This window comes from Centroberyx gerrardi, chromosome 11, assembly GCF_048128805.1.
Source record: "Centroberyx gerrardi isolate f3 chromosome 11, fCenGer3.hap1.cur.20231027, whole genome shotgun sequence".
Taxonomy (NCBI): Eukaryota; Metazoa; Chordata; class Actinopteri; order Beryciformes; family Berycidae; genus Centroberyx; species Centroberyx gerrardi.
This window is the reverse complement of record NC_136007.1, coordinates 31,473,974-31,496,801: the sequence shown is the minus strand read 5'-3', so window position 1 is coordinate 31,496,801 and position 22,828 is coordinate 31,473,974. Positions and strand designations below refer to the sequence as shown.

General features: G+C 41.9%; 1 protein-coding gene across 1 annotated transcript in view; it reads right to left on the bottom strand.

The window, feature by feature from the left end:
- cux1a (cut-like homeobox 1a) overlaps window positions 1–22,828 on the bottom strand; it is a 208,085-nt gene that overhangs the window by 158,603 nt on the left and 26,654 nt on the right. Inside the window, exon 2 of the mRNA XM_071909983.2 lies at window positions 449–559. Coding sequence (XP_071766084.2) covers window positions 449–559 — 111 coding nt within the window. The remainder of the gene's footprint in view (window positions 1–448; window positions 560–22,828) is intronic.

Sequence of the window (22,828 nt, the reverse complement as noted above, 5' to 3'; positions counted from 1 at the left end):
AATAGTGTAATGAAATGGTCATTTAATCTATTAACGCTAAGGCCAAATGCACTGAATGTGGGATCAATTCATGAAGTTTCATCAAGATTCATCACAAGATTCAGACTTTTCGAGACCTTTTTAATGCCATTTAGAATTAACGATGAGACCAATTTTGGTTGTACTGCTCCCAGTGTGGAGGCGTGGAACTTTATGAATGTGAAAGAGAATGTTTACTTTCCCTGGACATGAATAAATAAATCAACAAATAAATGAATAAAGAAATAATTCCCTGACTTTCCCTGCCTGGAATACACATCTCAAAATTCCATGATATTCCAGAAATGCCATGACCAGCAAATTCGTAATGAATTTGCTGTTTCCGCTTTATCCTCAGACACAGCATCCTATGACTGTGTGTGTGTGTGTGTGTGTGTGTGTGTGTGTGTGACAGAGAGAGAGAGATTACCTCTGGTGTGTTTTTTTTGAACTCGCGGCTCTGATCGATGAGCTTTTTCCTGGCCTGCTCGCTCTCATCCTGTCTGTTGGCCAAGGCTGTGGCGGTGGCATCCAGGTCCTTCTGTAAGAGGTGGAAGAGGAGGAGGAAGAGATGGAGGTGAGGGGCAGAAGAAGAAAAAAAACATTGACAGTGATTAAACTGGTCTCTATAGGCGGCGGTAGCAAGCAAACGACATCCTTTTTGGATTTTCCATGCCTTTTGCAGAGATGTAATCAGGAACACCAAAAAGCAGCTAATCCCGCCATCGCCTCCAATGAATGGAAGTTGTAGGGAGTGTCCAAAATGACCAGCTGCCAAGCGCCAAACGCAGGTAACATTCAACACAATCAACAAGTCAGTGGAAGCCCATTAATTTCCTATAGAGCTGGATCCGCCGGATGTGTGGGTGGTCAGCAAGCTTGTCGGCCAAGAGAAGTTGCCCACGGCTACTGATGTGATTTTGTTTCATTAGCAATAGTTCCACCTGACAAACTGGAGAAGTTGATTCCAGCCGTTCTCTACAACTTTTATTTGAAAGACTACAGGAATAAACATCTCGAAAACGACGCTTGGAGAACAGTCGCATCAATTTTTGGTCGATGTTAACTCATCAAAACAATGTAAAGTTAAAGGCAAAACCATAGCAGCAATGTGCCCGGTAATTTCAGCCGCAATTATGTCATTCTGACCACGTTTGTTTCCACATGAAGCATGAAGCAGGCTTGACTGGGGGAGCTGAGTGGTGCGCCGACTTCAGCCTGCAGCAGCTGCACTCCCTCTCTCCTTCTGCAGATGGATCTTGGGAAGTGGTGAGGGCAAAAAAGCAACAACGGCAGGGTGGAAGAGAGGAGGAGGAGGAGGAGAGATACGCCCACTTAGTGAAAGGCCTCTATCGAGTTGGCACTCTTGAGACTGATTAACAGATACCGCCGCTGAGCCCATTATGCAAACGTTTGAGCTAATCACTTCAAATTGATTAACAGCAATCCCAGCCCCCGCCGCCTCCCGGTGCCGGTGCCGTTCGGGGAGCTCTCGTCGGCCCTGTCCGGGGGAATAGAGGGGGAATAATTATATTTTTATCAACAGCAATTCGTGGTTCCTCTGCGGCCCCCGAACACGTATGTCTCCACTCACGCGATAGGAGGCAAATCCCTTTAGATGTTGGGAAGCTGGCTTGAGGAACAGCTAAGTGGATTTAGCCACACTATTTGGAATTGTGCTTTGATAAAAAACTTCATAATGGCCAAGTAAAGTTTGCCTGTGCTATTATCTGTCAGTGTTTCTACTATTGGAAACTAAATTAAAATACAAAATTAAGAAGAAATGACCTTTAATAACTGTATTGATGATATTTTAATCATTTAAGACCTGAAAGCCCCTACCTATAGAATATTTACCTCAATTTATCATTGACTATATACTGTATATCATGGCTGTAGAAAAATTAGAACTTTGTGGAGAAAATTGGTTTATTCTATGTGTTGCTTTCTATGTGTTTATTCTCTGTGTCCCCAGGTACGGTTTGATACTGGACTCTTGATTTGTTCTGACTTGACTTGCTGATTTAGAGTTGAGACTTGTCTAATTTAGACTTGAGACTTGACATTAATGACATGGACTTGACTTGGCCCTGACTCGGTAATCTACATTTAGACTTGACTTGAGATGTGTGCCTCAAGTCTTGAGACTATCTTGCGACTGACTTGGGAAAAATAACTCGCCCCCTTACACACGTTCATTCCAGTTCCATTATTCAGTTTGCATCACCTCTTTTGTATACATGTCTTCACTCTGCAGTCAGCAGGGAGGGGAAGGAATGGCAAGTTTCTTTGGGTCAGCTGACGTAAAAATACTATCACTAAGGGACTCAGGTGGTCGGCAGGTTGTCAAATTCTACTGGTAGAAGCTTTGAATTTAGACAATTTAAGTCTTTCAGCCTTTTTATGGACCCATGGATATTCAGGGGGCAGACTCCATTAGCGGCTTTATTCCATATCAAACCAAAGCAGTTGTACAGCTAATCCACCCACCCAAGTCCTTCATTTTGACGCCTTATAGGCCTTTGCCCACGGCCTGTATGTTCCAGCAGCCGTCGTGGTCGTCCCTGGCCCGTCCGCCTGCGTCGGTGGCCCACGGCGCCTCGCACAGTGCTGTGTTTGAATAAATGGACCAAATTGTGCTCTATAATGGCTTTATAATTTGGCTAATGGACGAATTTCGCTGGCTCAGGCAGCGGTGCTTGTCTTAGTTAATTTGTTCAGTAGTAAACGCTGATGGAACAGATTACTCCGCTCCCTGGAGTGCTTTCCTGGCCAGATGCTATCAGCTGTACACATGAAGAGGGAGGCGGGGGGCCCTGTTCTTTCTTGCTGTTTCTGTTCTCCTTTCTTTCTTTCTTTCTTTCTTTTCCTCTTGTCTTTTTCTCTTATATCCCTGTCTTTGCGTGGATGAGACAAAGAAATGGGGCTGCGGTGATAAACCTAAGTGGGTTGCAAAGTCTGACTTTAAAACAAGTGTCGGGGCGTGAATAATAACCAGCCCCCCCCCCCCCCCCCCCCCCCCCAACCACCACCACCACCACCACAACTAAGGCAACTAAGGCCTATGTAGATTGTCAGCAGCACTAATTTAATTTTGTGGTCATTAAAGGGGGAACAGAGAGCTGGTGGGGTGGGGACCGCTGGTCTAAATTACTAGAGTGAAACCAATCAACAGCGAAACAGCCTTTTTCTATAGCGCCTATTGTTAGGTAAAACCACACAGAGACAACTTCAGAAACGCCACATCACATGCATTCAAACTCATTTTCCAATTTGTTGATCGGATGCTGACAGCTCTGGAAGTGAACTGTGCGACGCGAGACGAGAGACGGAGCGACGGTTTTCGATGCATCAGCTGACCCAATTTTTCCAAAGTAAGCAGGTGCGTGAAATATGTGGGTTTCCAAAAAGCCTCGCTCCGCTGCCCGCCGCTGATGAGCCTAAAAACAGAGCCCTCATTAAATCTTGTTTTAAGCAGACACAACAGTCTGCCGGAGCTGTGAAAACCCGAAATGAACCAGGGGGCAGATAGGGCCAAGCAGAGCGGCTGCCAAGAAGAGAAATATTAACATAGCTGTCACGGCTAATTCCACATCATCGTGTTCAGGCAAGACAAGAGCCCCCACTTAGCAATGAATCGTGCAGCCATTACAACATGACTCTGCAGCGATAAACGATTGTCTGTAATACCTTCTGATGAAAACAACTAGCAAACCTGTTCAAAGGTGAAACAAGGCTTTTTCCTGTCCAAAAGCACAAACACACCATAATATATCAAGGGTGCTTACTTGGTCAGGTGCTGAGAACTTTCAAAAATACACTGTCCGTACTCTGATTTGGAGCAAAAACTCACACCCACTGGAGTTTCAAGACACTAAGAAATCTCATAACTAATAAATGAACCAGTTTGTACATAAATCAGAAGCCCCTTTCATACATAGAAGATGTGCAAGGTAGTCAAATTGCATGAAAAACCAATGGCAAACAGCTGCTGGCATAAGGAGGGTGGGCTAATCTGGTTGAATTGCAAAATCTGCGATCAGAGCCTTTTGTTTTTGCAACAGACTTTGCTTTGTCGCTCCGCCATGCTAATTGCAGTCCGTTGACCCTGGCTCAAACAGCTGGGTCAGCGTTTACACAAGAAAACCTCAGTCTCCCAACAAGGTGGTCCGACTGGGTTCATGTATTAATAGTATAGGAGTACATGTATGTGGGTATCAAAGGACAACTAAACCTTTAGTCCAAATCCACTGACTTCAATGGCAGTAATGCATACGAAAGCACCTTGAAGTGGTCTGGTCCTAGTTTAGCAGGGTATCTGCAAGTTTCAGACAGGGAAGTCTAAGACCTTTTTAATGCCAGAGAAATTTCACTAGATTTACTGTCCTGTTTGAGTATGGGTCTGCCTGGCTTGTATGTTTGTCACATTGTATTAACCCTGTTCTGTATTAATCTAAGCAGACATGGATGTGGGTCAGACTGACCGTCGTTGCTACACAGTAGGTGTCTATGGTGGTGCGAGCATTTACAGTTCTGCGTTGGTGTTGGTGATGATTAAATGTCAGTTTTCAGGCTATTTTTGTGGCCTCATTCAAATGAATGGGAAGTAAAAATCCGAACGCTACAAACTCGTCCCAGCTGCATTTAATCTTGGTGATTCGTTTATATTCTGGTTTTCATGGTGCTCAAGTGCCGAATAACCCCCATGTTAAAACTAAGTGGAATACTGCTTTAAGGACTGTCCCTTTACAACAGCAGAGAAAACATTTCCATCCACTCTGATAAAGTAAATAAAATCCTATTAACGCATTCTGAATGTGGCTACATTTTCTGATTGTGAGTGCTGCTGTGTGTCATGTAATTTCCCCGGGATGCCTTGACCTAGCTGAGCAGAGCCTGGACAGGTTCACCTTGGCTCTGATCTTCCTCTGCTGCCTGACGGACAGCCAAGCCAGCCAGTAAGAGGCAGAGGGGTCTCAAGGCCAGTGTATTTAAATAAAACGAGAGGAAGGATCAGATCTCGAAGCAGCTGTTGTGCCGTGCAGTCGATTTCGGACCCTCGGCCCTTGATAGCATAGGATTGAAAACCACTGACCTATGGACACTACAGTTCAGCCAATATGGGTTTTTCAAGGCCAATATATATTTTGGGATTGAAGCTGGTGATAGCCAATATTTTTTTTTTTTTTTTATTTTTTTTATATTCTTGGCAAGGCAGAAAAGCCTCTGAAACAGCATTTAGATAATGGGACACTAAAACTCTCCACTGATATCCAGGATAATAGCCTGATAATAATATTAATAATAAAAAAAAACAAGTGAACACGTGTTGAACCTAATCAAAATGTCGCATTAGAATCAGTTCAGGCTAAGGTCTTCCCATAGACAACAAGAGTTGTGTTCATCAATTCTACAATAAATCTGTATCAATCAAACTGCATCATATCCATTATATCAGCCTGGACCAGATCCCATTTGTAATATCAGCACAATATATCAATATAACACTAAAGAACGCTGTTTAATAAGAACTGCTCATGTTAAAAAAAAAAAAAAGGGTACTTTGGAGAAAACACTAATTTGCAACACATTCTGAGCACAGCATTCCAATATGAATGGCCATCACAGGGAGAGGACAACCTCCAGGCAGTAACACTCAACCCACTCCATCCAATTAATCGACGTGCCGTCTCATCATCATACATTTATACGCTAATTTCCGACATGTAACACTTAAATCAGCGTGTAGGGAGGTTGTAAGACCAGTGAAAGCACTCGCTACGGGGCTAGTCGCACTGCATTCCACATGCTAATAATTCATAATACTAGTATGGACTACTGCTGTAAATCACTATGAATGACGAGGCATCAGCTGACCCTATGCAGTCTCAAGAATAATCATGTCTGTGCTGGTTTCAAAGGAAGAGATGCTGCGATGCTGGAGTGTTTTATTAAAGAGAGATCAAGCCACCTTCAGTTGGTTACACAGTCTAACCTTGTAACAATATATCCTCTTTTCTTTGGTGCTAAGCGCTCATTGTGATCACACCTATTCATAGTATTCCCATGATGTCACATGCATTTCCTACCAATATGGCGCTTTACCATACACACAGCTCATTGGCTGTGACTGTCATTTGATTATAATCAGCTGTTAATTTATTACAACCACCTGTTATTTTCCTACCAAGATGGCTGTGTGGTGATGTAACAGAATACTACGACTAGTTTGTTTTCTTCAGTCTGAATCATACCAGAAAAAAAGATGAAGAATGGCGATGACGCTGCAAAAAGGCCACGTCTACAAAAGTGCGGTACATGTGAGAAACCCTATTCAATTTCTATAAGCAAAACAGCAAATCGACATTTTCTGTGGTTGTTTTTTCTGTGTTCTACTCATTTTTGTGAAATGTATACGGTGTAAATAATTTGACGTTACGTTTTCACGGTTGTCAAACAACAGCATGATCATTAATTCAAATGTTTTTTTCTTTCTCAAAATGCTAGCATGACTCCTCTCTTGAACGGCAGTTTGCGCGGAAGTTTGCTAGCTTGTTAGCATTTTGCGACTTCCAGAAAACAAACATTTTAATGACCATGCAGGTCTTGATAACTGTGAAAAGGTAATGACAAATTATTTACACCATATACATTTCACACAAATTATCAGAACACAGAAAAAGCAACCACAGAAAATGGTAATTTTTTGTTTTGCCCATAGAGATAGAGCGGGGCATATCACTTGTTCCACACTTGGGCGAGCAACTTCGGGTAGAAGAAATATCTGTTCCCATTGCATTAGCCTATCTGTGCTTTCCCGAATAACGGATTCGGATTCGGGTAAATCCCTACCTGCAATAGTTTGTTGGCCAGCAATATGTTTGATCTTTTTCTTTGGTGGCATTTTAAAACGTTTTCCTTTCACTCATTGAGACTGAACCAAACGGGAGACATGCGCGAGATATATGCGCAGACGGTGAGAAAATCGCGGCCGGTGGATTTTTTTTTTTCAACACGGCGCGTCCCCTGGACGGTAAAGCATCATCGGGTCATCATCGACATGAGTGAATGCAGCATCCACGTGAGTTTATTTACCAATTACCAAGTTTGTAGCCTTGTTGAAATGAAATCTGTGCGGCGAAAGTAGCATTGGATGCAGGCCCAGCAAGGGCATTAAGTCTCTCCCGCGATGATTGAGACTATTTTCTAGGAAAAAAATAGGGTGCGTCCCCTGGACGCGTCGATAGTGAGTTTACTGCGTCCTTTCGGATTTTAACGTGTCAGAGACGCAGGACGTGCACCTATTTACATCACTGGCTTTTCTAATTGCTTTTACATTTACATTTAATTTATGTTTCACAAAAATATTTTTTGTTGGGCTATAAGTACTGAAAAATTCTTCTCATTGCGTAGGTAGTTGTATAGCAGGCTAAAAAGGCTTTTGAAACAGTTATTTTTCACAAAAAGAATCTTTGTCATGTGAAAGAAGGTTATATTAAAGGTTGTTTCATAAATTTGTATGATTGAATTTGTGCTCATTCAAAGATAGTGTGATGAAGGGCTGAAAGACTTTCAAACAGTTCAGTTATTTTTTTATAATGAAGATTTCTTTGTTTCCCTGTCACAAAAGGGGGAATAAATAACAACAAAAACAAAATAAACAAACAAAAAAAAAAACATCGGCATCGGCTATCGGCCAAATTGTTATTTTAAACATCGGTATCGGCCCAGAATTTCACAATCGGTGCATCCCTAATTCAAGGCCTTGAATACAGTTTATGATTTAAGACATTTTGAGACTCTTTCAACACATGCAGGCACCCTGGCCATAGTCTTGAAACCATAGTCTTAAAGTCATTATGCTTACTATAAGAACTACAGTCACCCATATCATATTCTTTGTCCATGGTCCTGTTTTTCCAGGAAGTAAATTTGAGTAAGACTTTCCTTGAAGCCCAGTTTCATGATACAGGTAACAGAAGTTGCATGTGTATCAAGAGATTTAATGAAGCGTCTTTATCTTTCTCCGATAGATTTTCCCCCCTCCATATAGACGCGTGATTAGAAGCAAAACCAGAAGTACACATTTTAACTTCCATTTTCCCTCAATTACAGTAGAGAGATGGCTATGGCTGCTCAAGGACAGGATGTGGTCTGGAGGCAGGAGGGCCTTTTTAGCTCATTATAATTTTGGTGAGTACAATCACTCCTCCACCCATAGTGATACTGACATTCCTGAAATACTTTCCAAGGTTTAAGCCGACTAATTAGAGAAATTGCACAGCTTTAGTAGGGGGAGAGCTGAAATCAAACTCTACACAGGAGGGGAGTGTACAGGCAGTCCGTGAGTGGCAAAACTGAACACCAAAGCTAGAAGACACTGTGTGCTGGGGAAGACAAATGGACATATTCAGTGTCAGTGAAAAGCAGCATGAATGGGAGTGCAGACTGTCAACAGCTAAAGCATATTGTAACAAGGGATCAAGTCAATAAAACAACTGCTACAGTTCCTCTCAGTGAGGCAAGATGAATCCGTGTTAGAGGCGTAATTTATAAAATCAAGGTCTCTAGCTTCTTATCAGACTCTCTCCAGTCTTGCAGCACACTCCGAGGATTGCAGGAGAATTTTACTTTATTTCACTCTTCTCATCCTAATAAACTTCCATACATAAAACAGAACAGATGGTCAATTCTGTCATTCCAGGTTTCCACCAAGTGATGGCGTTTTGCTCACATATGGAATGCGGAATGCATTTACACGCGGTTTGTCTCAACGAATATCCACTGGGATGCTGATCATTAGCTGGGATTCCATCAAAATATTACTTTATGATTGATGATATATTGATTAGAAAAGCTGAATGAAATCGACAAAATTTGATAACATTTCCCCAATATCACAAAAAGTACTTATGCTTGTTTGAAAGGATTGGTTTTTGTTGATAAATTATGCGCTAAACAGTGATAAAACCACATTTGTCGACTAAAAAATGACTTGATAATGGCTTGGGATGATCGGCCTGATGAATACATCAGTTTCATTACACAACAGTTCAAATATGGCTTTGGACTTTCTGCAATGTCTGAAAAATATCTGTCCACCAGAACCTCCAGAAATGTGTCTCTAACATGTATCAGTCTTAGTTTGTACATTACAATATCATACGTGTTGTTTCTGACATGTTCTTTTAACATTCAGAAAGTCGATTCATTCACTTCAACCCAGCTAATGGAAACACATCTAATACACATTTTATTTCAAAAGTTGGTGGAAAAGTTTATATCTAAACACTGATGGAAAAATTGTTTGCATTTTTGACGGCCTTTAGGGCAAATTACACAAAGCAAGCAAAATACAAATAGGCAATAACTAGTAAAATGTTTTAACTTAATGTTAAAAAATGATCATAATGAACTAGTCCACTACTGTATTCATGTAATGCAAAGGCCATATAATTGCATTAATGACCATTCATTTCTACTAGGGATGCCGCGATCGATCGGCCAGCAATTGGAATCGGCCGATATTCAGTATAAATATGAGATCGGAGAATTCCGATAATGCTTTATAGTCGCCGATTGCAAAAACCGATCGATGACGCAAAACACGTGAGCCATTTCTCTTCTTGAACTTCTTAAATTCATATTTCTTTAGGCTACATGTTAATTAAAAACACAAATCTTCATGGACAACCAGTAAAGTCACAGTCCGTCACGCCCGCTACTTCCCCTCATTTAATTCTCTGCTAATTTAATGCATCAATTCATCGCATGCCATGTGCGTTTGTTTACATAATGGTCTGCACTCTGCCCCGCTGTCCCGTCGTACTGGACGACGGTCGAGACACTAACAGCGGAGAGGCAACTGAAAAGTCTCATTTCTCTCTCTCTTAAGAACATTCACTTATACAAAAACAAAGACTGAAACGGATATATATCTTCGGAGAGTGTCTCCATTTATTTAACTCTACTCAACAACACAGGCAAGTGGCAACAGTCTCAGTCTTGTGCTTCGGTTGTCTGACTAAATCATGTTGCTACCTAGAACGCACATGGTTTTGTTTACATAATGATCAAGTAAATATTGAGGTAGAAAAAAAGAAAATGTGGATACTTTTTAACCAGGACTCAATTTGATGGATGAAATGTATGTAAAATGGAAACTGACTTATAATACTGCTATACCAGCTGCTATAACAAAACAAAAAAACTATCTATGGCCGATCGGTATCGGCAGATATGGCTCATAGACGATCGGCGATCGGTGTCAAAAAGCGTTATCGGGGCATCCCGAATTTCTACTTAATGTCTGAGTGCTGAAATTGTTAGTTGCGTATGTTTATATAACCCTCATTTGCTTATTTATATCCTTTTTTTCTTTGATGTAACCCATTACTATTTGCTGTTGCTACGACCCAATTTCTCCATGAGGATCATTAAAGTTTCATGTATTCCACTTTTTGTACAGGTAGATACTTTTAAAAGTGCACTAATTCTAATGAATAAAAACGTAACCACCTAATTTCCATGGAGAATTACATAGTCTATTTTCCAATGTGCTGCTGTAGTTAAGTATGGCTCATCAGCACTATGGCCAACATTTTACCACCAGATACCAGAACGTAATGAGAAAGAAAAAAAAAAAAAAACATTGCTGCGCCACCTGGTGGCCACATAGAGAATGGTTGTTGAATTCAGCATAAATTTTAAGGAACTAATGTGATTTTGTTTCATGAACAATATATCAGTCTGGCAAGTGCAAACTGGAGAAGTTGATTCCTGCCATTCAGTCATTTTTTCCTCTTTATTTTCCATGAACACTACCTAAGTAGCACTTGCTAGCTAGCTGTTAAATTATTAAAACAATATAACATTATGAAAGTCAATACCGAAGCAGCGGAAAATATATCATTTGCCTGTTCAAAGCTTCGTAGCTGCAGACCACTAGATGCAGTCAGAGCCTCACACCACTCCACAATCGGTCAGAATAGAGCAACACATCAACCAAGTTGAACGCATGGGTCAGTGAAAATCAGTCATTTCTACTCACTTCATCTGTACTCAAGGACCCTTATTGTAAAGTGTCGGACTAATGATGGCAATTTGAAGTCTTATCACCTGTCAGTGCTGGTTCTCACGGCTCCCTGACTAGAGGTGTTAAATTCCTTTCGGGAGGCCGACTAAAGTACATTATAAAATCAATAGCAAAACAATGACGGGGCCAGAGGTGGCGGTGCTAAGGCCGGGGTCCTCCCACAGACAAACGCCCACGTTAACACTGGCACTCATAACCGTGAGGAGGGATAAAAACAGTCACTACCCAGAGGCTGTCAGGCCCTTCTATAGGTATTATGTGGTGGAGCCTCATCAGTGCCAATTCCATGAGCTCATTTCATTTCAGCTTCACTAAAGCACATTGATTAAAGATTAGAGTAATAAGCTTGCATCAGCGCTGACAGTCAATCTTTGCCATAATCTGAGTGAAGCCTTCGTGTTTGCACTGAAAAACGCTGCCTGCCCTCAGTGATTTTCCTGTCAAGTTAATCTCTCTGCTGATCTGGCTACTACTGTTTTTTTTTTGTAACCGCCAAAAGAGATTAGATCAGTGGCGATACTGTAGGCCTGGAGTAATCAAGCGTACTATATACCTGGGAAAAAGAGAAAGTAGGCTATGGTTAAACATGGTTGCATGTCAACAGTGCTTGTTCCAAGTCCTGTGTTGGCTGATCACCATCCTCACTCTAATCTAACGTCTAATCTTGGTCTAAGTACCTGCATAGGGATGGCTAGGCCAACTGGAAAGCCAAGACCTTATATACACTCTTGTCATGCATGGTTATGAAATCATAAATCTCATTATAAAATGAACAAATTTCATTACGAAATTACAAAAGATCAGTAGATTAAACATACAAACTACAAGTTACAGTAAACTTTATTAGTGTCTAAATTTAATGTTCAGCAAATAAATAAATCCAAATAATGAAAGGCTTAGCCAGGGCCAAAGTCTTCCAGAAAGCCTGAATTGAGAGTGATGTGTTTATGTGTTTACTGTACAGTGCAAAATGAACAAGTACAGCTTTATACATCAAGGAAACTGCTCTGATGGTATCTCATGTGTGTGTGTGTGTGTGGGGGGGGGGGGGGGCTCTGTGGCGTTCGGCTCTGCCATCCATGCATTAGCATTTTAATACAGGGGAGGAATGTGTTTACTCTTATGGCTATGTAGGGCCATTATGATGATGCAGAATTGTAATTGCATATTAACACAGCCTCAACGCACAATGAATGAACAGTAGAGGGGGAGGTGGGTGGAGGAGGAAGGGGGGAGGGGGGGTTATGGCGGGGAAGAGAGACAACAAGCAGACGATTGTTGCCAGTGTGGGGGAGTCGAGCAGACGAGACGTAGACCAGACAAAGTGGGTTGGTTGTAGTCTGGGTTGCCAGGTTTGTAGCGCAGTGTGAGCAGTAGGCGGTGAAGAAGCCTGAGCTTTCTCTGCCCTTGCGCTCATTTCACCTCCACATAGCAATGTACTGTAAACACCAGATACCTCCACACAGAGGCAACCCGGGAACAAGGAGATCTACAGGTTTCAGAGAGCCAGATTTAAGACTTTTTAATGCTACCTGGAATTGAATTTAGGACCAATTTCGCAACCAAAATAAAGAAACAAAGCTGTCAAAACCAGCCCTTTCTGACTGAACATAGCTAATGAAAATTCCGAAACTATAAATGGGCAGAATAAGAAAAAGGACATCAGGAAATGAACTGTTAAGGGAGATGAAGTCCAATGATGATGTCAAGCAGATAGGAAGCATCTTATACTGCTCACCCTGTTCTACAGAACAGAGTAGTAGTAGTAGTAGTAGAGCAGCAGCAGTTGTAGTAGCAGCAGCAGTATAGTATTAGCAGCAGTAGTAGTAGTAGCAGTATTAGCAGCAGTTGTAGTAGCAGTAGCAGTATTAGCAGCAGTAGTAGTAGTAGCAGTATTAGCAGCAGTAGTAGTAGTAGCAGCAGTAGCAGTATTAGCAGCAGTAGTAGTAGTAGCAGTATTAGCAGCAGTTGTAGTAGCAGCAGCAGCAGTAGTAGTAGTAGCAGTATTAGCAGCAGTAGTAGTAGTAGCAGCAGTAGCAGTATTAGCAGCAGTTGTAGTAGCAGCAGCAGCAGTAGTAGTAGTAGCAGTATTAGCAGCAGTAGTAGTAGTAGCAGCAGTAGCAGTATTAGCAGCAGTTGTAGTAGCAGCAGCAGCAGTAGTAGTAGTAGCAGTATTAGCAGCAGTTGTAGTAGCAGCAGCAGTAGCAGTATTAGCAGCAGTAGTAGTAGCAGCAGCAGTAGCAGTATTAGCAGCAGTAGTAGTAGTAGTAGTAGTAGCAATAGTAGTAGAGGCAGCAGTAGTAGTAGTAGTAGATGCAGTAGCAGTAGTAGTAGTAGAAGTAGTAACAGTAGTACTATAGTAGAAGCAGTATTAGCAGTAGCATTAGCAGTATCAGCAGTGCCATAGTGGTGAGCATATAAAACAGAACTATGTAGCTGTTCAGTGTTTATCCCTGCTCTGTTCTCTGGAGACGATGCTTCCTGCTCAGCAGCTGAGACAGGCGAGGCTGATCCACCGTCACCGTGGTCTGTGGTCGGACTCAGGTTTCCTTTTCTAGGTCACACCAGGGCCTGTGAAACACTGCCTTTGTTTGGGTTTCTGTTGCTTCTAACAAAGGATGTCTCACAACCAGAGCTTATTACAGGGACGAACAGGGGGGAAAAAAAATGCCCCTGGAATACCTGTGTCACTTATGGATGGCATTTGATTCCAGCTCCTGGGGTTTCAAAGAAGAAATGATCCGCTTTCCATCACCACATGTGAAAGAAAGGAAACAACAGTGCCAGCTATGGAGCACCACAGTGTCAGTTGTGTCAGTAAGGGAGAGCGTTATACAGCTCTGTCAAAAAGGATTCGTTCCGTTTGATTTTCTGCATTTTTGCACATATTTCACAGTGATGTCGGTCAGATCTTTTTTGTGGATTTCAGCAGTTTATAGAGGGAGTCAAGGAAAACAATATTCAAGGGATAGTTAGGGCCAGCTGTTTAAATTTTGCCTAACAACCAGGCCTGATTTGGGTCCCTTCAATACATCTTAATGGGACCTTAGCGCGGAGGGCGTACTCTGCCTCCAATTTATGGAGCGCATTGTGGAATACCTGTGTCACTTATCAATGGCATTTGATTTTGGCCCCTGGGCTTTAGAATGAAAGATACATTTCAATCCTTCCATCACTTTATGTGAAAGTGCAGCAGCAAGGAGCAAGTCCAAGAGAGCAAGACTCCGACCGAGAAGCTAGGCAAGAGCTACAAGCTACTGACAAACTATTTTCATTTATTTGAGTAATTTTTTTATTTTACAATTTGGAGTGATTTACATAACAGATTGGTTTGACTATTTAGCATAATGCAAGGAGGCAACGCCCCTGTCCCTGAAAGGACAGGGAGGCCAGACATGTCTGACACTGTAATCTACTTGAAATCGTCTGGCTTACAAGGTTACTCTGTGTTGCCCTCAGGCCAACAATTCAAATGGAGTGGTACTGATGTCTTGCTGGGATTACGCTAAGAGAAAGACTACATGGGAAAAGAAGCTAGACAAAATAAGCTCAGCTCTGTGGGATGGAGGAGAATGCAACAGGGCTAGAAGAGAAAGCAGCAGGTCAATTACCTTGGTGCTATCAGCCTTCAGATGATAGAATTGAAATGAACTTGACATTGAGAGGATGAGCGGTGAGATGGGAGGAACTGTTTCAGGAATGATCAGCATTCTCACAGCTTTTACACAAGAAGCACAATAGAAAGTGGCTGATTAAAAGAAATGATACAGTAAGTAGTGAACGCTGCTAAATGCAGAGATGAGCTAAAAACTGGCACAAGGTGGAAGGAAAAGAAAGATCAATGAACGATAGAATTCAATACTGAATTTTATAAATGTTTGACACTTTCACCAAATGTGAAAAAGTTGAAAAATCATTTCAACATCACCTCTAGAGGGCGTAAATGTGCAGACTGGAATTGCTTGAATGCGAACAAATAGAGAGATCGGAATAGACAGAGTCTCAGTCTGGCTCTTGACAGTGGACTGCAGCAGTGGGAGTCAAACAGCTGTAAACATTCAGTACTGAACTGGATCCCAGTCCACCTGGTGGTCCACCTGGTGACAAACTGGTTGACAAACTGGTGCCAGGAGCCAAATATATAACTATTTCCCTTATAGAGCTGCCAAAGACAGACACTCAACCAGCATCAAAACCCCTGAGCAGAAGTTGCTACAAAGCTGTCCAAGTCAAGCATGGAAACACATTGCTTGATGGTTTTTCTGGTTTCATGTAGTAAATTCTACACCAACTGATGAACTGTGAACAGCAACGTCCTCCTTCTACTAGTTCAACCCCATCTCAAATTAAACGGGCTAGCATGCAAATTCGACAATAAAAACTTCTGAAACAAAGTGGAAAACGCATTAGTGTCCATCCGTTCTCACAACAACAAATTCTGAGAATTGTGTGGGGAAAAAAGGAAAACGGGTGTTGTTGAAAACGTCTATTTGCAGAGCCAGAGCCTGAACTGCTTAAACCATCTTTCCTTTGCTGTGGCCACTAGAGATTCATTGACAACCAGACCCTCCAGTATGGAGCTTCCCTCAGAGACGAGAGAGACGAGAACTCTCTCTGGACAACAGGACGAAACAGAAGGCAGAAGTGTTTGCCTCACAGCATCTGCATGAGCTGGGTGAATCATGTTTAACAGAATGGGGAATGGAGAAGAGTGTACCAAAGACTAAAGCACGTACGGTGGTGTAGAAGATGATATGATTCATATCTTCGAGAAGTTAACGTGACTGTTTTTAGAGCAACTGAGCTAGAACTGAGCGGCCACGTTTTGAAAGCCGCAAAAGCTACATTCCTCAATTCCCACCACTGTCCACAATGCAATTTCAAGCACTCACTCCAGTGGAAGTGTTTGAGTGGGATTCCTGATTTATTGTGCTTTTTACTGGTGAGTTTGTTGTGGGTGGGGGTTGAGGTGCTGGCTGTGCAGTGGTTTCATTGTTGGGACAAGCAAAACAGCAGCAAATGGATTGGGATGTAGCCTGGTGGTTGGGAGCAGATAGGCCCGAGGTGGGGGAGCACATCTCCCCCCGGCCTCGGAAATGGGATCCAACAGTTAATCAATCAGCCAGTGCAGAGCCTCCCCACAGAGGCCAGGGGTGTGTGTGTGTGTGTGTGTGTGTGTGTGTGTGTGTGTGTGTGTGTGTGTGTGTGTGTGTGTGTGTGTGTGTGTGTGTGTAGGGAGTTGGAAATGTGCTCTGGAATCCATCTGGAGTAAGAGAGCTGGAGGAAAGTAGGGGGAATAGATTGTGAACACAGAGGCATCCAGGATTGTGTTAAAAATGTATTCGACAATATGGTGGTGTAGTTTCCAACCTTGCTGCTGTGGTCACTGCTGCTGGTCATTGTTTGAAAAAATACAATTCCTTATGAACAATGAGGATCAGTACGCTTCTTGTATGTTTCATTGAGAATTAGAATTGGAAGAGTATAGCCTATGTAAAATAAAAAGCATACACTTAGGTACAAAAACCTCTGTCATGGACTTCTGGTTTGATCACAATCTACTGATTTGAATAACACATAATAGCTAAACCATGTGTGGTCTGCATACTATTTTACTGTTTGTCACTTAAGCGTTCGTTCATATCAAAGAGGCAAAGCATGTGATGTGGATAGCTCTTCCTTTGATAAATTGATATTTTGTATCTTTATTTCATTTTTATTTTACATACAATGGGAATGAGTGTTAACTAAGTTACTATCATGGATAAATTTGAGCATTTAATGCATTTTTTCTCCACATGCTAGTACAGGTTTAATTCAGATGTAATTTTCAACTGGGCAGTTTCTTGGGCTTGGGCGATATCCAAAATGTAATATTGCGATACTGTCCCGCCAAAATATCGCGATACATACGATATTATCGCAAACAAAAAAATATGCACTCTGTAATGGAGCCAATTTAAAATGTAGCAAAGTGTAATACTTCATCAAAACATACTTAATTACTGACTTTTTAAAAATAAAAAAAAAGTAGGCTAAGTATACAAAAGGCTACTCAATTACAGTAATGAGAGTAAATTACATTCATTACCGCCACCCATGCTGTGACCTCAATACTGAGATATGAATCTTTCCACCCCTATTAGAAATGTTTACTGTCCAAGCCATGTAAGTACCTCCATAAGCTGCCTGACAGACATCTGTATCTGCAGCAGGAACATTGTTGAAAAAGACAAAACTCATGCAGAAAACCAGAAGTCCAAGAATAGACACCATAAACAAATTCCTCTGTAAATCGAGATATTAGCTAGGCCTAATCTGAATATGTTCATAAAATAAAAAAGGCATAATACAAAAAGTGTTTGTATTTGTGCCCATATTCAATATATAAAAGTTAGATGAAAGCATTTTTGCCATGCCTTAATCATTTTTGTCTGTAATGTATTGCAAATAAAATGTTTTAATATTGTAATATAGTCAAAACCTGATTTAATACCTGCCTGCCGTGTGTGTGTGTGTGTGTGTGTGTGTGTGTGCCTTAGCCTCTGGTTGTGTGTCTCCTCCCTCTGGTTGTGTCTCCTCCCTCCCTCCTTACCTTCCGGTCAGCAAATCTCAAGCCTTGGCTGACACTACTTCAATCGCCAGTCATAATACTCCAAGACGTCAAATTTACCACCATGTCATGGAAGAAAACATACCGGCTTTGGAGGGAAGAGCAAGGCAAAAAAAAAAAAAGAAAAAGAAAATTGTCAGCAAAATCCTATCCCGTCCCACATGCTGATTCAGACCCTGTGTGTTTCTAATTTTAGCCCTACGCCCTCCGCAGCCACACCAGTCTTTTTGCACATTCCTGTGATTTTGCCAGTATGTTGCGTTTGAAATTTCATTCCCCCAGTGCAGATTAGTGAAAGCCCCTTTTAAACATGCTGACGTGAGTTTCCACACAGTCAAATGGTTGCCAAATGCTGCCACGTCTGGGAGAGAAGTAGTGTAATTATTATTACTATTATTATTGTTTTTATTTTTTCAGCCTTTGTTTATCCGGGCAGAGCCGACTGAGCTCCGCGGTCTTTGCCAGCAACAACCTGCTTCACGTTCATACGGATCCACACGTCCATGTACACTGGGAGCTGTCCAGTACGACCACAGTCTTCTACTGGTGGCCACTGAGCAGCTCCACTGCAGCAGTTGGGGGTTCAGTGCCTTGCTCAGGGGAACCTTGATAGTAGTTGTTGAGGGAGGAGAGTGTTATGCCACGATCACACAGGATGCATTTTTGAACACGCCTGCTACGTTTCTTCAGTTACTTTCAATAGTTTGTTGGTGCATCTCCTCCAAACTATGCTTCTTGTTTTGCGGAACATTTGTCAGCGACGGCAGAAACGTGGCAAAATCGGGCCATTTTCCATTATTAAATGTATATTGTGACTATTATCGATCAATATGAAATAAATGCAGATGCCGTACAGTCCCATGGTGCCTAGCTAGATGTGCAGCATCAACTGATGCTGTAGATGAGGTCACTACAGTCCTGCAATAATCAGGATAACCACATCATTCACGGATGTATTGTCTAGAGGAATAGATCCACTATATATCAACTGTATTGCTACACTGGGTTAGCTGTCTTTCAGTGTCATAGTAACCTGTTAGCTAAAATGTTTTGTTAGCATTGCCCAAACCTAATAAAATCTCCAACTGTTAGGTAAATGTAAAGTCAATATTCGACAACAAAATTATTTATCAGCATTAATTAGCATATACACAGGTTCCTTGTCCTTGGGTTAAGGAAGTGAAGTGTTGCATGACTGACTGACCTGACTTAGCCATTCCTAGCCCATGCTGCGCATATAGTGATATTTTGGCCACATCTCCCAGCTCTAGCACCAGGAGGGACGTGTACGTTTCCCGGTGAGTAACGTTAACTTTAGCTACAGCCTCTGTTTCAGAATGGGCTCCTCATCTTCTTCAAGAATAGTAATCTAGTCTAACTTTCTTTGGTCCATTTTTATTTTCAACAACGTTATACCAATTGTTATTTCAGGTTAGCTGGCTAACACTAATTAGCTAGTCGCATAGTAACCTGAATGAATGCTTCTTGCACCCTTTGACCATTGCTGTGTTGATAGCGGCACTCGCAGTTGAGATTTGTGTTTGAGCCTCCTATCTGATCACAGCCTCATCCACTTTCCCCAACATTTTCCCAGCAGATCTGGGGATTTGAACCAGCAACATTTTGGTCACATGCCTGCTTCTCTACCCTCTAAGCTACCTCTCCTCCAAAAATGTCTTCCAACAAATCTGCCTACGGTTACAACAGAAAAGGCACATTTCCAAACATGTATCCTCTGTAAGCGTTTGAAGGGACATGTTCAATTTAGTCTGCTCTGAATCGACATGGACTTGTTAGGTTTTGATTTAGAGCGGACTAACTGAGCCTGTCCCTTCAGACGCTTAGAGGAGATCCACACTTGGAAATGTGCCTCCTGCCTCTCAGAGCCAAGCCAGGTCTGGTTTGAAATAGGGAAGCAGAGATCTTTTGTCTTCTGCTTTTAGTGATGGAGAGACTACAGCAGAGACAGAGGGGATGCACGGGAGCACCTCGGTTCTCATTAGCTTAATAATGCATGAAATGCGCTAGGAAGCTCCAGACTGTGCGTGCAAACAGCTTAAACTATTTATCATCTGACAGAATACTAGTGTGGCCATTTTAACCAAACCCACCCCTCCTCAACCTGGCCTCTTTTCATTTGGCTTACTTAACTATTCAAACTGCATGTCATCTTTGGATAACTAACTTTCCTCTGTGTGTGTGTGCGTGTGTGTGTGTGTGTGTGTCTAGGTGAGGTGCTCTGAGGCCAGCCTTGAAGTACCAAAGCACCTTCATCAGCATCAGAAAATACTGATGACCAAGGATAGTCTTTGGACTTAAAGCTACAATATGCAACTTTTTGAAATTAAAATAAATAAATAGGATATATCCTACATTATCAATCTGTGTCCATCTGTGATGTCCACCCTGTGTACATGCCTGAATCCCCTGTTTGACTGAAATCGGCTTTTCAACTATGTTGGGCTGTTTTTAAAAAAAAATTTATTTGACAGTTCAAAGTAGAGAGAGACAGGAAAGATATGACGACATGCGACAAAGGTCCTGGGCCAGATCCAAACCCAGGACGACGCAGTTACCCTAGACCACCAAGGCATTTTGGGGCGTATACCATAACGGTGTGCAAAGTGAAGATGTTTGCAAGTTGGGTTCTGCCGTGTAAAGGCCCATAACGTAACAACTGCCCGTAATGTAATAAAATCAAATCTAATAAGCCCATAACGTAATAAAAATCCAATAACGTAATAAAATCTTACTCCTATTACTGCCATTGTAGCTACGACTTCATTCATAAAGTCTATGTCAGATAATGCCATACCTCAAAGGTGTTGCAATGTTATGTTTTATCCCTTTTTGTGAGGGAGGGTACAGTGAAATATTTGTTTACCTCTTCACAGTATGGATGATCTACTATTTTGTCAACTCAATTCAAATGGAGAACCCAACTAACCCAACTCAATCATATGAATACCAATGAATCAAGTAACTTATTTCTATTCACACTAAAGCATTGCCAATAAACAAAACAAAACAAAAAGCCACAGATGATCTCCAAGCAGAGGTGCGACCAAGTCAACTTTGTTTGAGTCCCAAGTCAGTCCCCAGTCAAGTCCATGTCATTAATGTCAAGTCAGAACAAATCCAGTTAAATTTAAGAGTCCAGTATCAATTTAATATCTTAAAGAAAACAAAATATCTAGGACCTTTTCATTCCATACAAATTCAGAAAACAGAATTTAAATTCAGTCGTCTGGTGGAACAAATCATAACTTTCAATCAATCAATCAATCAATCAATCTTTTGTCAAGACTTTAGAAACCTTTTCAAGTCATCAAAGTACAAGTTAAAGTCAAGTCCAAGTCTAAGTATTCCTTAGCACCACAGAGTAGCACAGACAGAGTGCATCAAAGCATTCAACAAAGCCCCTCAAAGCATCACAAGGTATACTAGAAATGATGAAAAGCAGCACAAAGCTCAGCATGAAGCACACTACAACACCACAACATGTGGTACAAAGGGAGCCCATGCAAAAGCACCAAAAAGTCTGCACCAAAAAGAACAACACAGTCAATTAAAAGACATTTTAGAATATTATTACGTTACTGGTTTATGATGTTACATTAATTAGCAACTAGGAGGAGAAATGGCAACCGAAAGCACTGCAGACGACGAAGAGGAATCTCCTTCATCACCTCAAATCCAAAAACACTCTATAGAATATGAGGAAAGCAATAGAAAAAGAAGGTGAACAGACTAACGCAAACGCTTGCTCTGCAGTTCAGGCTGTCCTGACAGCAACGTTACACGTTTTAACTGTGTTTCTATGTAAAGGGTGCCCTAAGGGGGTCCTTAACAAGTCTGAAAATGTTTTAAATTCAATTATTGACATTCAAGAACTTAAAAGGTCTTATGTAAGGACGTGGTTCCCTGACCGAGAGGGCTTTAAAGAAATGATCAAAACACTGGATCTAAGGGATGTATACCAGTCTTAAGGTGAAGTTTCTCTAAAGGATTTGAAGAAAAACCAATGTGCCATACCATTATCGTCCCTGCTTCAAATGATATCATGATATGAATTGTGCAGTATTGTACAGGCCATACCACCCAGCCTTAATAATGTGCATAGTCTAGTAGAGTGTCAGTACTGTGATGCTATGTAACTTGTTGATATGCTTCGACACCAATGCCACCAAGACAAACTCCTGTGCGTTTATGGCATTTGGCAAATGAAGTGATTCTCATTAGCTTAACCCTAGGGGTTAGAAAAACACTTTCAGATGACTTCTCATGTTGTTTTCCTTATGTTCTGCTACTACAACGTGGAAGGCGGCCCAGTCAGTCCTCATATGTTCCTGACTCGAGTTAAAGAGGAAACCCGGAGAGGGAAACAGCTGGGAAATCTGCCTGTCAGCCCGGGAGTGGGGGGGGGGGGGGAGGGGGAAGGAGGAGGGCTGAGCTGCTGAAACCGTGAAACTTCTAGGGTTTTACATTTCAAGAATTTGTATTCTCCTTAACATGCGGCTTTGCCATTTCACCAGCCGTCGCTCTTAATAAAGGCACGCTTTAGGCCGAGCCAGAAGAATGGGAAGGGAGGAGGAGGAGGAGGAGAAAAAGGGGAGAGGACGTGGAGGGTTTTCCCTTCCACTCTTTGGAAGGGCTCCAGTGAAAACTGGTTGGAACAACATGGGAAACATGGTGTCAGCCCAGAGGGAGAAGAAAAAAAAATGGTGTCTGGCTTGTGGTTTCCCCAGAGCATGTTCAGTCATGATTCTCTCTCTCTCTCTCTCTGTCTCTCCCCCCCCCATTCCCTCCTGCTCCCTCATTCAAAGGGTTCCCTTTTCACTACAATGCCTCCTAGGGAACTGCGCTGCTGCCAAATCTGCTCACACTCATAGTAAACATATGAACACATGTACATCTGGCTCCGACCCTGCTTTCCACAGTCCTGGTCTGCTTACACACATACACACACCTATTAAAAAGCCTGGTTCCTAAGAGCGGTAGTGACTATTATCTGAGCCAAATCCTTGGGCTACAGAAATGGGGATGTGCAATGAGAATAACACAACTGGATACTCAGAAGAGCCTTGTGCAATGGGGCAGAA